At 44.1% G+C, this 17,950-nt stretch overlaps 1 protein-coding gene across 4 annotated transcripts in view; it reads left to right on the top strand.

The window, feature by feature from the left end:
* The window catches only part of SLC39A11 (solute carrier family 39 member 11), a 400,550-nt gene that overhangs the window by 160,283 nt on the left and 222,317 nt on the right, over nt 1-17,950 (top strand). For 3 of the 4 annotated variants that reach the window (XM_083148767.1, XM_083148766.1, XM_083148768.1), the window contains exon 5: nt 10,304-10,436. In XM_083148767.1, the coding sequence (XP_083004893.1) occupies nt 10,304-10,436 (133 nt within the window). The remainder of the gene's footprint in view (nt 1-10,303; nt 10,437-17,950) is intronic. The other variant, XM_083148769.1, reaches the window with a different exon arrangement.

Consider the following 17,950-nt stretch of genomic DNA (forward strand, 5'->3'; position numbering starts at 1 on the left):
GGCACAGATTTTGGGGTGCTTTGTCTCCTTCATTCCTTGTGAAAATGAAAAATTTTGAGCCAGAACTGCATTTTTGTGTAAAAAATTACATTTTTTTACACAAAAATGCAGATCTGGCTCAAAATTTTTCATTTTCACAAGGAATGAAGGAGACAAAGCACCCCAAAATCTGTGCCCCAATTTCTCCCGAGTATGGCAATGCCTCACATGTGACCAAAAAATACCAGTTGGGTGCATGGCAGGACTCAGAAGGGAAGGAGTGATATTTGGATTTTGCAGCACAGATTCTGGTTGAATGACCCCTGAAGCACCCATACAGTGGAACCCCCCCACAAGTGACCCCATTTTGCAAACTACACCCTTTAGGGAATTCATCAAGGGGTATAGTGTACATTTCAAACCCCCAGGGGTTTCACCAATTTTGATACAACTGAGCTGTGAAAATGAAAAATTAAATTTTTTCATTTTCACAGCCCAGTTGTATCAAAATTGGTGAAACCCCTGGGGGTTTGAAATGTACACTATACCCCTAGATGAATTCCCTGAAGGGTGTAGTTTGCAAAATGGGGTCACTTGTGGGGGAGGTTCCTAACTTTTAGCATCTTATGGTGCCTAGAAACCTACATGGTGCCTAAAAAATAATCTCATAAAAAGGAGGCTCCAAAATCAAGTAGGTGCTCCTTCTATTATGAAGCCTGTGGTTTGGTCAACGTGCACACTAGGGCCACATATAGGATATTTATGAAAACAAAAGAATTGGGGGAATCAATTTTTAGTCACATTTCTCTAGTAAAATCTACTGTGTTCCTTAGAAAAATGTATTAAAATTGAAAATCTGCAAAAAAAATGAAGTTTTGAAATTTCACCTACACTTTGTTTTAATTCCTGTGAAACACCTAAAGGGTTAACAAACTTCCAAAATGCTGTTTTGAATACTGTGAGGGGTGCAGTTTTTGAAATGGCATCATTTATGGGGGTGTCTCACATACAAGTCCCTCAAAGTCACATCAGAACTGAACTGGTCCCTAAAAAAATCAGTGTTTGAAATTTTCTTGAAAATTTGAGAATTTGCTATTCATATTTTAAGCCTCCTAGTGTCCAAAAAAATGAAAATGAGGTTGAAATAATGATGGCAACATAAAGTATATATATCGTCCATGTTAGTTATTAACTATTTTGAGTGGTAAGATTATTTGTCTCACAAGCAGAAAATTTAACATTTTGCAAATTGCTAAATTTTCCATTTTTTTACGACATTTTGGTATTTTTCACAAAAAAACACAGACTGTATCGACGAAAATTTACCACTAACTTGAAGTACAATGTGTCACGAGAAAACAATCTCAAAATCACTGGGATAAGTAAAAGCAAAAAAAAGTTATCCCCACTTAAGTGATACATGTCAGATTTGAAAAAAAGGGCTCTGTCAGGAAGGCAAAAACTGGCTGTGTCAGGAAGGGGTTAATGATCTTCCCATATGTGATAGTGGCCCTTCCCATGCCCTTTATGCCTGTCCGGTCATAACACCTGGTGTGCCAATAATGTGTTCTTCTCTGCAATCTCACATCTGCATGCACAGTACAAAAACACAGAAAATTAATATTTAGTGCGCTTTCTCTGAGTTTTCAGCCTACTAATAGCTGCATAATTATGAACACATAATCCATATTTAATGTGTATGTTATAGTTGCTTCTGTGAGAGATACATGTGACAATTTGATTTAATAGTAAAGGATTCTGGGATTGTTCTGGCTATGCTTAGCAGAAGAACAATTCAAGGTCTCAGATGGTGTGTATTCAGTTTACTCACCCACACTGAGCATATGAGTCATGCAAGGAGGCGGAAATCATAATTACAAATCGTGTTGTTGAGAACTGGTCTGAGAGAATGTGTACATGATGTAGTGATCTCTGCATTTTGGTTACTATAACTAAGCAATTATTTCAATATAAAAATGCTCTTCTGCGTTTGCAATCTCTGCACTGCTTTATTTTACTTATTGTTTTATATTATTTTGCCAGAAATACCTTGTATCAACAAGCGTCATAGAGGTTTCCTAATATTATGTAATCTTAAACCAATATGGATTTTTTATAAGATGGAGATCTATTGAAGATGGGATGTTGCTATGGGCAACTAATCAGATTATATCTATTATCTTCTAGAAGATGCCAAATAAGTAGATTCTAACTGGTTGCTATGGGCAACCTACCATCTTCAATAGAACTCCCATCTTAGTAAATGTACCCCTATGAGTTCTCTGTATTCATTGCTAGCCCAGGGCTAAGAAACTGTTGGTTCTACGGCTCACTTTCTGAGTAAGTTGTAATGGAGAGGCATGTGTACACAAGCTTTATGCGAACCCTGTTTCATATATACTTTGTGCAAACAATGTACAACTGTATGCCAGATTAAGGAGGGGTGCGCAGAGGACACTTTATCTTGGGCTCCTATGTCTGGGGGCCCCACGTCTGAGCACACTGATATCACTAGCTGTCCCTTTTTTGCAGCACCAGGCAGTCAAAATGCGAGCAGGACAGTATGCAGTGCTGGCAGACACATGTATTAGGCTTCATGTGCTACCAGTGGAGCGAGAGATGGTGGGGTGGGGGGTCTGTATGTTGCCCAGTGTTTCCAGCCGCCCCCCGCATGGGTGTTTTGGTCCTGATATTTGAGAGCTTCAGGTCTAGATAGACATAGTCCTCCTGAGTCTTGTCTCAATGTGTAAGAAATACAGGGGCCGCTGCTATTCTTGTATGTGAGGCGATAACCTTAAAATACACTTAGAACAAGAAAATCTATAGTTTAAGTTATCTTTTTCTTCCACTACAAGAATTTCTCTCTTAATTAATTGGAGCTGTAAGAGTTGCCCAACCATTAATCAACTATTAGCTTAAATGTAATGCACACTATTGGTTTAAATTTAATATACACAATCCATACCTCCAAACATGATCCAATCCAGGAGGAACAAAATTCTTTGCTCCTGAAGTTCCAAAATAGTTCATCATAGGTGACGTCAATTATATATTAAGAGGGAAGTCCAGGTAGAGTGCATTTTGTCCCTCCTTGAATACCAATTACCTGCGCCATGATCCAATGGAGCGGCCCAGTGGGAGCCCCCATTACCTGGCAGTAGCAGCTGAAGCAGCTCTATTGAGCTCAGTACATGCTGCTGTCTGCTGGGCTGCCGTGTGACCAGGGAGGTGCTTAAAGTGCTATTTTTTTCTGTGTTTTATTAAGTTTGCATGGTCACACCTCCCATGATTAGCCACACACAATGACAAGTTCCAGGGCCCAGCCAGGTTCTCTACTGCCCTGGGAATGGATCATGTCAAAAGGTGTGCACCATATAATATACACTCGAACAGCTGATCTATCATGAGCATGCTAGAGGTGGTGTACCCCTGATAAGACTGTGAATTATGTTGACTACAGATATTTTGCTGTCATTGATTAACATTTTAACATGGGGGGCACATTTAAATTGTAAATAAAGAGTTGGAGGATTTCTGCTACACTGGCCCAAGATACTTCCAAAGTAATATGAACCACTCAAATCATAGGCACTAGAAAACGCATCTAGATATGTAAACTCTTTCTTCTCCTCTCGGGTGCCTCTGCTGGCCACTGGATGGCATTTCACAGAGATCCGCTGAACACACGCACACCCTATGCCAGTGGTTCTCAAACTGTGGGTCCTGAACTTATCAGTATGGGGTCGTGACTCCATGTTGCTGACCATCAGGCTGATGACTTTTTAAATCTGTCAGTGATTCAAGGTGTCTGAAAAATCTGTTAATTTAGACTCCTCCCATCATTTTGTGCCTCCACAATGCTGCCATGTATGTGCTGTCTGCTGACTACACATGTGATGTGATGACTTCTGCAGTAACTTGCTGGGGTCCTGTCATTATTTTTGTCTGATGGGTTCCCAGGGCAAAATAGTTTGAGGTCCCCTGCCTTATGCCATACAGTGCCCCTATACAGGTAACTCCCCTTCTCCATATAACGCTTACACTCCACCTCTTCCACATACTATGCTGCAACCCCCAGTTACTTGCCATCCCTGGACTTGGTCGGCGACCTTCGAATGATGTTGGTGTTCCACTGCAGGCTGCAAATGGATGTTTATGTAAAGCATCCATTTCCAGCCAGTGCGTGTGAACACACGCTGCAAAAGGGTGGCGGCAAGGCCATCATTCGCAAGACTGGGTTTGGTGGATTCCCAATGCTGCGAATTCGCAGCCTTGCAAATCAACCAGAATAACCCCCGTAGTTGCAACCTCTCTTGTCTCTCACTGACTGTCTCTGTGTTTACAGCCAAGCACTGCAGATGTTTTAATACAAAGCAGATTTTTATACAATGCATTATTATTCAAAATGCCTACCCTGATTGCACGTCACTGGCTTCTACCTACCTACACACACACACACACACTGTTTCTAAACTCCTAACCGTGTGATTGAGAGTGCCTTGTGTATCTCGCAGCCAGCACTGGTTGCAAACAAGCCTTGTGCCAGCCGCAGGTCTCCTTCCTCCTGACAGTGATGTACTGCTGGTAATAAGGTTGTAATCACTGTGATTGAGGGCCTCCCACTCTGCCATATTTTTGTATTGACTGATATGAAAAAGGCCAAGAAATTAATCACTTCGTTTACTAATGCAAACTCTGCTCCTGGCATTTCCAGCACAATGACTCCTTGTAGTTGTTTGTAAAAGAGACTGATTGCTTTTTAATTATTCAGAGAAATTGTTTTTGATGGTTTGTCTCTTTGTATGATTGTTTAACTGCTCGGCTGCTGGCATGTGACAGGAGGTAACATCTGAGATGCATGTAAGCTAGTATAGTGGAAAAATATATTTTTTACAAGTATAGTGGAAAAATATATTTTTTACGAGTATACACGGCCATTCTGGGAGAGTGGACAAGTATTCGTTACAATATACATTCAGTACCACTATGGGCAGTATTCAATGCCACCAGGGTTTGTGCGGCAAGGATGGCTTGTTTTTGTGGCGAGGATCACCGAAAACAAGCCCCCTCACTGTCTAACCCCCTTGCCGGCCAAGGATTCCCGGGAACGGCAAGGTTCGACACCATTACAACGAGCCCGCTGCATTTTGTGGCGAGCCCCGTCGTTTTGATGGCCGCACGTGCCATTTGCAATGTGTTATGTTTACAAATGTAATACCCCTTTCACACTAGCAATTTTATCCCGGGTTTTTGCACATGAACACGCATCAACCCGGGATTTAGCTCAGTGTGAATATCCCGGGATGAGCATCCTGGGATTTCTAGCCAGGTCCTGACCAGGGTAGATTCCGGAATCGACCCGGGATGAGGTCAGTGTGAATGGTCCCGTACCCGGGATTGGGTACACGGGACTTTAAAAAAAGTAGCTGATTGGAGCTTTCTTGGGCTCACAAATGCTGATGTCATCTTTCAGAGCCCTGGAGTGCATTTCTAATGACATGCATATGTATTTGCAGGGATTTCCCGGGATCAGTGTGAATAGGGGGCTGTCATGGGTCGATCCCAGGTCTAAATGCAGCGTGAAGGGTACATTCACGGGTAGTGTCCCAGGAAGCATCTGGGAACACATTCCCAGGTATGACCCAGCTCTGCGAGTGTGAAAGGGGTATAATAGAGATAGATGTTATACATGACATTCATACAATGTTTTTCCAAATATTCATAATAACTGCAGTGATCTGCAAATGCTTCCATGCTCCATATTCTGCTTGAAAGAATCAAGATGAGAAGCTTGCGCAGTAGCAAAAAATAATCGTTAGGTCATATAAATAGTCAATAGATGTGGGAAAGAGAACTGTCCTTGGCATTTCCACTGAACATTCTGAACACAAAGCATGATTTAAAAGGTGTTTACACAGTGTGATTTTGCTTGTGATTTGAATGGAACGCTCGCGCACCCCATGGCAACGGAGCTTGGCGGGGGTCCCGCTGCTTCCCCCGCTGTCGCCCGACCCCCCCCCCCATCCCGAACTGGGCAGCGTCTCCCTGAAGCAGAGACGGGCAGGGAGACGCCGCCCAGCCGCCGTGATACTGGGATGTGCGTGAGGCGTATGCGCGTCCCAGTCTCTATCGCTGGCGCTCGCCAGTGAAAGGGATCTGGCGAGCGCCGGCGAAGGATGAGCCCGGCACCATCTGTAGTACAGTCTATTTTTCTGTTCGATTTCGATGCCATGGGGCCATACATTGGAATCGAATATTGCTGAAAACCGTTCGATGTTCATTTGATTTCAAATCGGTTTTGCTTATATAAACAAAACCAAATCAAACAGTGTGTATGGAGCATTAGACATTGCATTGATCAATAGCTTCCATATTAAGGGTATGTCTTTAGGCTTCCTGCATATTTGGAGCAGTGGAGCTGTCTTTGGGCCAGATTCATAGCTAGTTGCAATTTAGGGAAATTCCACAAAACTGCAACCTCCAGCCGTAGACTATGGGGGCGCATGGCAGATCCCTCACCTCTATTATGCACACACATAACCAGTAGCTCCTTTAATCAATAGAAAAATAGACTGTACTGCATGTAGAAAGTACATTGCACCTTGTGTACCCCTTAAGTTCTCGTTCATGCACGTTCTGCACTGCTGTGGGGATATCTGCTTGTTTAATTTGCTTTGTGCAATGATATTAGGTATCTATGTAGGCAGCATATTATTTATGGTTTAAAATACAAACCCTGAAAAGTCTCTGAATAGAACTCTGCCCTGTAATGTACAACGTTGCATAATTCTCAACCTAACGAGATCGAGCCAGTCAAATTTAACAGTGGACACTAAGGAGCAAGGTTAAAGTTTATTTGCACTCTACATGCTCCAACAATTAATATAATTAGCACCAGTATTAGAGCCTAAGCTGGAGATGCAAATCCAGTTTCACTGCGTCTTGCATATTTTAGTGAGATTGATAATAGAAACTTCTATCGTATGGAATTGGTGTCTCACTGGTAATTTTGAGGTAAAATTTATGTTAAATGCTCAGTGGGTTTGTGGTTTATGTACCTCCTTTGTGAAATCTATTTTCCTATTCTATAATTTGACTAACTCTTTAGCGTACCATAGACTAGGGGTGGATCGGCCATAATGCCAATAGTTAAGTCCCTGGGTCAACGTACCATCAAGGCCTGTTTTTTTGTTTTCTGACATGTGGCCTGCATGACTGACAGTACATTGTTTCCATCCATTCCCTTATTCCATCTCTGAGGAAAAAAGACACTCCCCTTAGGGGGTGGTGGTGGAGCTTCACACGGTTGGCCTCACTGGCAGCTGCTTAGAAAGGGTTGTAAAGCCCTAAAAGATTACACGAAAAAACAAAGATGGATTTCAGCGCTTAATTTTGGTGTTGGTAGGTCTAAAACCAATTAGACTGATTTTACAAATCATAAAAATTTAAAATACACAATTGTGACCAATATTAGGTAATTTTTTGGGACTAAATGAAATATTTATAAACAGAACAGTTATGGTTACTTAAAATCTTGCTAGTAGACTAGATTGAAATAAAAACAGGATGCATGATTCCTGGTATACCGTCTGTTCCTATTTTGCCCTTCAGATTTTTCCAAATAAAGTAGTGTACGATGATTATATCCACCTGGGTCCACCTGGGTAATTGCACTGTCCCGCACTGACGTTTGCCTCCTGGGCTGGTGTTTTTGCTGGGGTAAACAGGTCCAGTTCAACAATGGAGGATAGCTGGCGGTGGTTGGACTTGATAAACAAGACTCCAGTGTTTGGCGGGTGAAGAATAAAGCAGAAAGGGCTGGTTCGGGTCAGTCCAGTGGTTGGAGATCAAGGTTGGATAAAAACTAGGAATGTAGTAGTTTTGAACCAGCTCCTGACACGTTTCGCTGTGTCAAACATCTTTATCAAAGGAAAAGGGCTTCTTCCAGCTCAGTTGCCCAGTGTGTTGCCTTAGCTTTCACTTTTAAGACATTTTCTGTAAATTTTGACTTCTACAGTATCTCCTAGATGAGGTTTTTTGTTATAGGGTGTCACTGCCTAATGTAATAGGCTTCAGACCATTATTTGTCTACTTTTACCTCTCTACATGCACAGATGGGTATGTGGTCATTAGGTAGACAGTGTCTGGGTCAACACAAGAAAAGGTCGACATGCTATGGGTCATGAGTTTTTCTTTAATTATTTTTTTTTACACCTATTTGTTCATACTTTACCATCCCAGTGGGCATAGAGGTAGAATAGAATAGTGTTCCGAGCGACTGTTATTGACAGACACCGAAAAAAACTTGAAATACTCATGTTGACTGTTTTCATGTTGACCTGTTTTCATGTTGACAATGTCGACCTTTTTCATGTATCTACTTTTTGACTATTGACCAATAGTGGTCAAGCTTTTGATTGTCGACCTAATGATCCAGACCAGAAGGGTCCTCTAGGAAAGAATGTGCAATACAGTTAAGTGCTCCCCGGCAGTGTGCACAGCAGCCTATCTAGTGATGTATTGAGGGTTTTCCCTTTTCCCTCACAGTAACAAATGCAAACAAAAAGTATACATAACTTATGACCAGGCGCTTGTATGTTCAAAACGTATAATACTTCTCCGCCGTGATTTGTAACAGAAGTACCATGCGGAGGAAAGATAATCATATGGTGAAGTACAGTTAGGTACAACAAAAAAGATTTTTAATTTGCACAGAACAGTGTCTGGTAGGTCACATTCAGATCCTCCAGATAAAAACAAATATGTCTAAAATTTCAATGCAACAATGGTATAATAAAAACCATAAAAGAGGGGTTTCTTATTGGTTCAACAAATGGGGCAATTACCGGAAGAGATGGAACTGATAGCCAGTTCAAATAGCTCATGTGAATCTGTCCCGGGGCAAATCACAAATATCAGCTCCTTCACGTCTCGGCACCTTACTCCAGAGTCAACGCCGACAAGGCTCCCAGACTGACGCATTTCAACTCCTGCTGGAGTCTTTCTCAACTAGAGACTTTGAAAAAGACTCCAGCAGGAGTTGAAACGCGTCAGTCTGGGTGCCTTGTCGGCATTGACTCTGGAGTAAGGTGCCGAGACGTGAAGGAGCTGATATATGTGATTTGCCACGGGACAGAGGCTATCAGTTCCATCTCTTCCGGTAATTGCCCCATTTGTTGAACCAATAAGAAACCCCTCTTTTATGGTTTTTATTATACCATTGTTGCATTGAAATTTTAGACCTATTTGTTTTTATCCGTCCTCTAGGAAAGTTGGGTGTGATGTGATTTATTATGACTCATAAGGATAGATCTCAAAAGTTTGTACAATTGTAGAACATGCAAAAGTTTATATTTGCCTATGAATAGTTGTGCTGGCACAGGTAGGTTGCTCAAAGTGGCACTAATGGAATATGTGGAGGTTCCACAGACGAGGAGGAGGAGGTCTGTCATTTCCAATTGTTGGGTTGTGAATGAAACTCTGCAAGATGCAGTAAATCACTCTCATACAGACCGTGTGATGATGAGATTACTCTGTGTGAGAACCTGATCAAGTTATTCTCTGCAGAGGCAGTTTTCCTGCCTCCCTTATTGACCTATAGAGAAATCCCATTAAATGTATTTGATCTGAATGCATTAAGTTACATTGCACAGCTGTCATCGATGGTTTGTTTATGCAGGCCTTGTATGGTTAGGTTTAACCCTCTCGCCAGTAGAAGTGCACCTTTATTTCTCACAACAAACTTGCTCTCAGTCATTATACTTGGAGTCTCAGTCATTAATGAAAAGTCAGTGATAGAGTATAATGGTTAGGATGAGTCTGTGTGATATCCTGTATTTAATGTGTCGGTAAAAATATGCATTGTCTGAATTGAGGCTTGTAGGGGAACCAGATGGTTTATGTACATATTTGCACCTTCACCGACACAAGACCCATCCTACACGTGTGCAGAACGGGTGTTGTCGTCATCACTCGCTGCCCCTTATCAGCCATTTGGGGGCAGATCAGGGGGTTACTGTATGTCCAGCATTGGTCTCCTCCATTCTCAGATGCAGCTCTCTGATCTCAGGTGTCTACTATCTCCTAAAGACATCTCTTGCTGCATCCGAATATTTTTTCTGCATTGAAGTTTTTCTGCATTGAATTGGCATCCAAGGAAATACAAAGGTTTAGGGTTTTGTTACATTTTAATTTAATAAAGTTGTAGTTTAAATTAACGTGGCTAATACAGTATGGTATAGTTTTTTTTTCTATTTTAGCAGTGTACTAGTTTCATTATATTTTGGTGTTTCTGTTTAGTTTTGTATTTCTTTTCCTCTCGCAGGGCATCGACAATGATCCACTTTCTACTGCTGCCTTAAATTATGATTCCAAAACCGGCAACAAGAAGGATGAAGGATTGGCATACGAGGACCGTGATCTGAGCATTCGCATAGGTAGAGTGGTCTCTCACACAGGCAAGCATCCTTTATTGTCATATACCACGCATGAAAACCCTACAGTGCATTCTCTTGCCTGCCCACCAGTAACTAGTCCCTGGTTGTCACATGTCTACTCATTCCGTCTTGTTTCCTGCAGCAAATGTATTTATTAGTGGTTTTGAAATGACTTCTGATATTTACTGTTTGCACTTGATTGAAGTCATTATTTTGACTCCTGACATACGACATCCGGACACTGTTGACTGATGGTGCATTGACTTGTTTACGTCTGTCTCTTTGCCCAGGTTTACTTTTATGGGAAATAAATGATTCCATTCCAGCTATAAGCAGGCTGTTGCAGGTATTCCACACTGTACAATGTGGTCACCTCTTGCGTGAGAGCTAGTGCATTAGTGTTCTTTTAGTTGGTAAGGTTATATGTAAACGGTTACTTACTGTACAGTGTGGGAATGCCTACAATAATCTCCTTGTCTCCAATGTGCTTCTCTTTCTCTTTGTGGAATGTCTATCTAGGTAATTCCCCACAGGACCTTTATTTATCAATCCCTATATGCCACCTTACACCATACTCCGGCAAGTGGCTCGGTTGGCTGGATCACATACAATATATCTAATGCGGTCCTTTTGTATACAATATATCGTATGTGAGATCCAATCCTCCACTGCCGAAGGCTGTCAGACAGATTTATGATCTAATGTGCACAAGAACGCGATCGGAATCTCTGCCTGATCTGTCGGAATCAGACAAAAAGTGGCCAAATTGCACTAGAGTACAGCCAGCTTATCAGTGAAAAATTAGAACACACTTCAGTCTGTAAACTGTATTCCACTATGCTGGGCTGGAAGAGTCCTGTGATTACGGAGTTACCTCTGATAGTTAATTCCACTCTACAACTTGTTCTGCTATGCAAAAGATCAATTATTCTTTAGATTTATTTTCCTGAAGGCTGGGCAGCAGATGGGAGCAAGTGTTCAGTTTGGTCTTACAGAGAGCTATAGGAATTTAGAGTAGGGTCATTCTTCAATAGGAATTCTGATAGAGCCAGGGCAGGTTGTAGGTTCTCCTACTTACAGATGGAGCCCCTGCCATCCTTGGCTGGGGCTTGCCAGACCCTCCCCGCTGGCGAGCACCGGCGGCAGGGGCTTCACTGAACTGGGATGCGTGTGCATCTCAGTCTCTCGGCGGGACGCTGCGTGTCCCTGGCCATCGCCGCTTCAGGGAGACCGGCAGGGTTAGGGGGCGCTCAGAACGGCGGGGGAGACGGCGGGGACTGGAGGAAGGCTTTGTTGCGCGCGCTCCCCCTGGCGGGGCTGGTGTGATGGCGGGTCTGGCGTTAGAAACACCAGCCCTGCAAAGATGAAGCCAGCCCCATCTGTATCTCTACAGGGGAGGTGCAAAGCAAGATTTTCATATTATAAGGTTATGGAAATCAAAATCATTCTTCAAACACCTTTTTAAAGGCCCAAGTTTGTCTGACTTGACTTCTACGTTCCATAAATTTTTTGTGAGTATGTATTGTTTTGGAGATGTATCAACCCTCTATAATATTCTATGGCTAAGCTAAAGTTGCCCATACACGGTACAATTGCTGGGTGCAATGCCATCACACATCTCATAGCTCAAAAAGTATGTGCTGCACATGCTTTTTGTACTAGATCTCATCTCTTCTCAAACCTATGCGATGCGATATTGTATACAATAATTGTACCGTGTATGGGCGCCACACACACACACACACCACACACACACACACACACACACACACACACACACACACACACACACACACACACACACAGTCTCCCCAGAATTTGCCAAAGCTATACTAACCAGAGCACAGTGTTTAGGTGTGTCTCTATTCCCCACTTCTATTGCGATTTAGCTGCCTATTAACAGTGTTCACTATGGCCACACTGCCAGAGTCACATGTGGTTGCTGCAATGATGGAAGAGTTGGCAATGCATCCAAGCTCAAAGCATCCACCTCTAGTGCGCCCCCCCCCCCCCCCCCGCCACTCAGGCTTTCCAGAAGTTAATGCCACTGTGTGCATGTTTGTTTTTGTATTGACAGCTGCTGTTATTGGATACTCAGGAGGGTTAGTGTGGAGGGTGGAGGGTAAGGCATACATTTCTCAGTGGTTCCCCCCCCCACAACTTAGTTGCCCCTGGGCCCCCACAAACTTTAATTCGTCCCTGGAGTGGCGTATGCCAGGTCACTTTCAATATTATCTATATATAAGCTTGTACAGTGTGTGTCCTCGCCCCCTCCCTCTTTGCCCATGTCCCTGGCTGAGGCGGGTGTCCGCACTGGGCTGTGTACAGGAGATCTCGCAGAGTAGAGAGCTCTCACACATTACTAGTAATCCAGCTGGGGGATAGACGCAGCACATCAGTAAAAATGCAAAGCAAGAAGTGATAACTGTATAATACATTAACCCCCTGCATGCTTGTGGGCACATTGTGTACACATATCCAATGATACAATTCCATGTACTTTAAGAACTTGGGTAGACTTTTGACATGATCATACCACCCATTACGTTGTTTTTTTCCCTAACAAATGTTCTAGTACCAGCTTCTGTTTCATATAGTCTCAGGCAGACTGATACTAAAGCATCTGGGCCTCTTGCTTTTTATCTTGGCTATAGCACCCTGCAGGGTGTTTCTGCCTTCTGCCACCCGTGCATGAAACTAATGAGGGAGGCTGTGATCCTGCCAAGGATCTGCTCCATATTGTTTGTCCAAAATTCTAGTTCATCTTATTAACCACTTGACTTCTAGCTGCAATTAACATTAGCTAGTGTTAGTCTATAGCTGGGGTACACACTATGGGATGTGTATACACAGCGTTATTGGCGGTGGGAGGGCCCCGGCACAGTGCGGGCATTGAAATTTGCCAACGCTTACAGGGGGGAAGGGGGTCCATGCTGCATTCTGAGGTATGGCCCTTGTTAACAATGTGCTCCATCGACTGTACATGCAACGGAGTGCATCGTCAATGACCCGCGGGCGCAGGCATCTGTGATGATGTTTAGCATACACATTCAGTGATATTTTAAACAATATTGCTCAGAATGGGAAAAATTAGCAATATTGCTTAGTGTGTATGGGTCATAGGGTCAACAGCACTAAGGTTGACATACATTGGGTTGAGCCACATGGGAAGGTCGACATGGGGTTTTTCACTTTTTTTTTTACCCAAAAAGACCTAATGCTTGTGTCAACCTAATGGCACGTTGACCTAACCCCTTGTCGACATTCCCATGTGTCAACCTTGGCTCATGTCCATCTTCAGTGGTCGACCCAATGCATGTCAACTTTAGTGCTGTCGACCTAACAACCGTGTACCGTGTGTATGGGGCTTAATTCTAAACACTCAATGCTAGGTTCCAATTTGTAAATCGCAGGAAGGCTGCTTACTTGTGTTACACATACGTATTCTTGCTAGCTCTGTAGTGGTGTTTTTTTTCTTTTTGCCCTTCCCTAATAGAGTTTTTGGGTGGGAGAGACATATTAAAGGTTCTGTCAGAAAATGTACGTAAGACAGTAGAAAGTCATTATTTCTGTGTCTCTGATCATAAACAGAGGGAGATAGAATATCTGACACAACCTAGGGGGAGTGCTGAATCAGAGGTCTGCCACTGCGAATATGTTTATCTTACTGAGAGTTTAAAAGGTTGACAACTGCGCTGAAACCCTTCATGGATGAAATGGGGACATCTCTAGGCAGGAAACAAATGTCATGCATCCAGTGGTTTATAAACTTCTGTTTAGATTAGTTTTTATCATGTCCTTATCTTTTTTTGGCCATCTGACTGTCAGATCATTAAACCTAGTGCGGGAGAACTTGTTCCATCTAGACTTATGTGTGCTCTTGTCTACTCTGAGACGTACCTACAGTACCATGTCCTGGGTCAGATCTGTTGTTACAATGTATCCATTGACAAGTTATTAATAAACGCAGAGGAAATTATGGAAAGTGAGGTTAATTTTAAAATCAGCAAATTACAGTAGTTGTACAAATATACAGATATACACTATGTACAACGCCTCAAATGCCAACTAAAAAGTTTGCCAGGATTTTCTAGTTTTGTTTTAGAGCTACTGTATGCTAGAAGCAGGGGCCGTCTTTCCCACTGGGTTAGGTGGGCTACTAACTCAGGCCCCCACAAGCATAGGGGCCCCAGAGCAGCCTAAGGCAACGCAAATAAAAACAAACAAAAATAAATGTTGCTTACGACATTCCTGTTGGCTCTGGACAGCATCCCTCCAGCCCCTGTCCCCGCCTCCAGTGGTCGCACTGAATGTCAAGCCTGATGTCTTCACACCAAGGTTATCAGTGAAGAACGCAGAGAGAGGTGAGGTTTTATAGGTGGGGTCCCATTGCACTGCTGTGCCCTGGAGCCCATAATGCTGGTAAGATGGTACTGGCTAGGATAAACTGTAGGCAGCTGCTGATTGAAAATGTTTTATGGCATATATCTACAGCCTGGCAGCCACTCACTGGCAAGCCAAAGAGTATGCAAGTGGAGGTTAGGCCTCTCTGCATTCCTTCCTGTCCCCAGATAACAAAATCACAGCAGTGAATGCAGGTATTCATCTCTGCATCCCAAAAAGGCTTTCTGTAAGATAATCTTTGTTTTCTTTAGAACATTTGGGTATTTTTGGGTGGGGGGGGGGGGGGGGGGGCAGGGCCGGTGCTAGAGTGTCCGGCGCCCTCCTGCAAACCATACATTTTGCGCCCTTTCACATTGCCATTGCAACAAGCTGCAGCTCGATTGTGGGAGTGTATGCAACATGCGATCCTACTGTATGGAGGATCTCGGGTGCATGTACATGTCCTGTACATTTTGCATACACCATCTCAGTGCTGTGTCCGCAAAATGTTGCAGGCACTAAAGGTGCCCATACACCAGTGTTCCCTCTAAGCTGTGCGCGTGTGCGTGCGCACACAACTCGACGAGCGTGCGCACAGACATTACAACAGAGCGCACAAAGCAGCAGTGGTCCCTTTTTGCAGTTGTGGACTCAATTAATGTGTGTTTCACCCAATAACTACATTGTGTGCTGTGTTTTGAATGTTTAAATGTTTAATATCATTTTGAAGTAAAGTTAACACAAATGCTGAACGTCATTTTCCAGTGACGCACAAACATTTAAATTTCCTTCCAAAGTTGCACAGCCAAAATCTTTTGCCGCACACAGCCTTCGTAAAATTAGAGGGAACATTGCCATACACGCTGCGAGAATCGCATACATTATGGGTTAGATCGCATCGCATGGCATGCATGCAATGTGTGTGCGATGCGATCCGAAAGCAGTACAAAAAGTATGTGCAGCACTGTACAGTATGTGCAGCACTCGTGACTGAGGGGGAAAGGAGGGGAGACAAGGAGGAGATGGAAGAAGAGGGGAGGAGAGGAGTGGCACTGGCACAGCACACTGAGAAGAGGGAAGGAAGGGGAGGCGGCGCTGCTGCCTGTTCGTCATTTGATTGACAGCTGACAGGCGCAGGGAGCAATGGGTAGGTGGCGGATTCGGACATGACATGACATCCAGGCATTCACAGACAGCGCTACATGCCTCAGCGCAAGTGTCTGTGAGGAAGAAGGGGCAGGTCGCGGGAGGAGGACAGTGTGTGTGCGCGGTGCAGGGAGCTGCTCAGCCTCTCCATACTGCCGCCCGCTGTCAGACAGGCGTGAAGGTGGCAGTGACAGTGAGGCAGCTTTAGCAGAGCAGGCATTGAGACAGCGCCTTTTCAGCATGGCGCCTCCCTGCTTTGCAGGAGCTGCTGAGTGGGTAGCGCCGGCCCTGGGGGGGGGGGGGGGGGGCTCAGTTGGTCACCAGCAAGTTGTTAGACAGTCATTAGGTCGACATGTGTCTAGGTCGACATGGGTTAGATCAACAGGGTTATAAGGTCAACATGGGTTAGGTCGACAGTCGAAAGGTCGACATGGGGTTTTTCACTGTTTTTTTTTTTACCCGAATGTCAACACAGTCGACATGGACACAGGTTAAAGTGCACCGCTACGCTTGGCACACTATTTTAGTCTCCCACCACACCCTAGTGGATGGTAGGGCAACAAATATACTGCCTGTCGGCTAAAAAAAAAACAGTGAACAGCCCCATGTCGACTTTTTGATGGTCGACCTAACCCATGTCGACCTAATGACCGTAGGCGTACCTAGATATTCGTGGGCCCCATAGCAAAAGTTTGTAAGGGCCCCCTATTTAGCAACTGATGGTGATAAATGTATGTAAAACATATTACTTAGACAGCAAAGATGGGCCCCTTCAGCTCTGGGCCCCATAGCAGCTGCACCCTTGCTCCACTACATACAACAGTATGGTCACTTGCAAGCTCACGAGTCTCCACACAGCTCCCGGACAGTCTGAGCATAAAGGAGAACAGCAGCCAGCAGCAGCTGGCCCAAGGGGCCTATGCAGGGTGTGGGAGTGGCAAGCACAGGCGCTGGTTATGTGCCGCCTCCTCACTTGCATCATCTGCAGCACCATCCTCTTCTTCTCCTGGGAACCACAATGCTCACCCCACACAGGGTCTCATGCCTTCCTGCTGGACTGAGTCACCCGTCAGTAAGTGGCCACGTATGGAGGGGGGTGGGGGGGGGGCTTTCCAAACAGAGCTCCTTCAGGTGCCCTCCAGTGGCTGCTAGTGGCACCATAGAGATGAGGAGAAACATTATTATATATATTGGTAGCCAGCCTCATCCAACCTCCACCATGTCGCAGTTGCAACATGCGTGCTGAAAAGTGCACACCTGCCGCCGCAACTGTGCATTGAAGCTGCACATGCGATTCAGTAAAAATACATTAGACCACAGCGTGGTGCTCTGTTGCGGGTGCAACTAGCGACTGCATCACAGCCACATTGGCAGGTATTCAATGCCGGTGTGAGCGGCCGGTGAGGGGGTTAAACTGCGAGGATCACAGAAAACCAGTGATCCTCGCAGTTTAACCCCCGCGCCGGCCGCTCGCACTATGCAACGTTCTGGGGGAATCCTCGCCGTCACAGAACTGCGAGGATTCCCCTAAACTGGGGGAATTTGCGAATGAGGGGGGTCAGTTGAATACTGACAGGGTGAGCGGTGACTGCGAGCAAAAAGTCCTGCTAGCAGTCACCGCTCGCCCACGGCATTGAATATATGCCAATGAGTTATGGCTACCTCTATATATAAATAATGACACAAATAATCACTGTGTACAGATGGTTTCTCAGCACTGAGGTCTATGGAGCAGTACTGTCGCTGTTTTCGATCTCTCTGCTTTAAAGACAGTTTACATGCTAATTCAAGAATTACATATCAAGGACCATGTAAAGGAGTGCACACCACTTCATCTGCCTGCTAAAAGCGTAAGGCAGAGATTAAACAATTTATACAAAATAATGCATTGACAAAACATTTATTTGTATGCACAGATGCATTTCAAGGCGCTTTAGAACCTCACAGCAGAACATAAGGCGATATGTCAGAGACGATTAATCTTTAATGTTTCCTCAGTGATAGAT

Source organism: Crinia signifera, chromosome 6 (genome assembly GCF_055691185.1).
Source record: "Crinia signifera chromosome 6, ASM5569118v1, whole genome shotgun sequence".
Taxonomy (NCBI): Eukaryota; Metazoa; Chordata; class Amphibia; order Anura; family Myobatrachidae; genus Crinia; species Crinia signifera.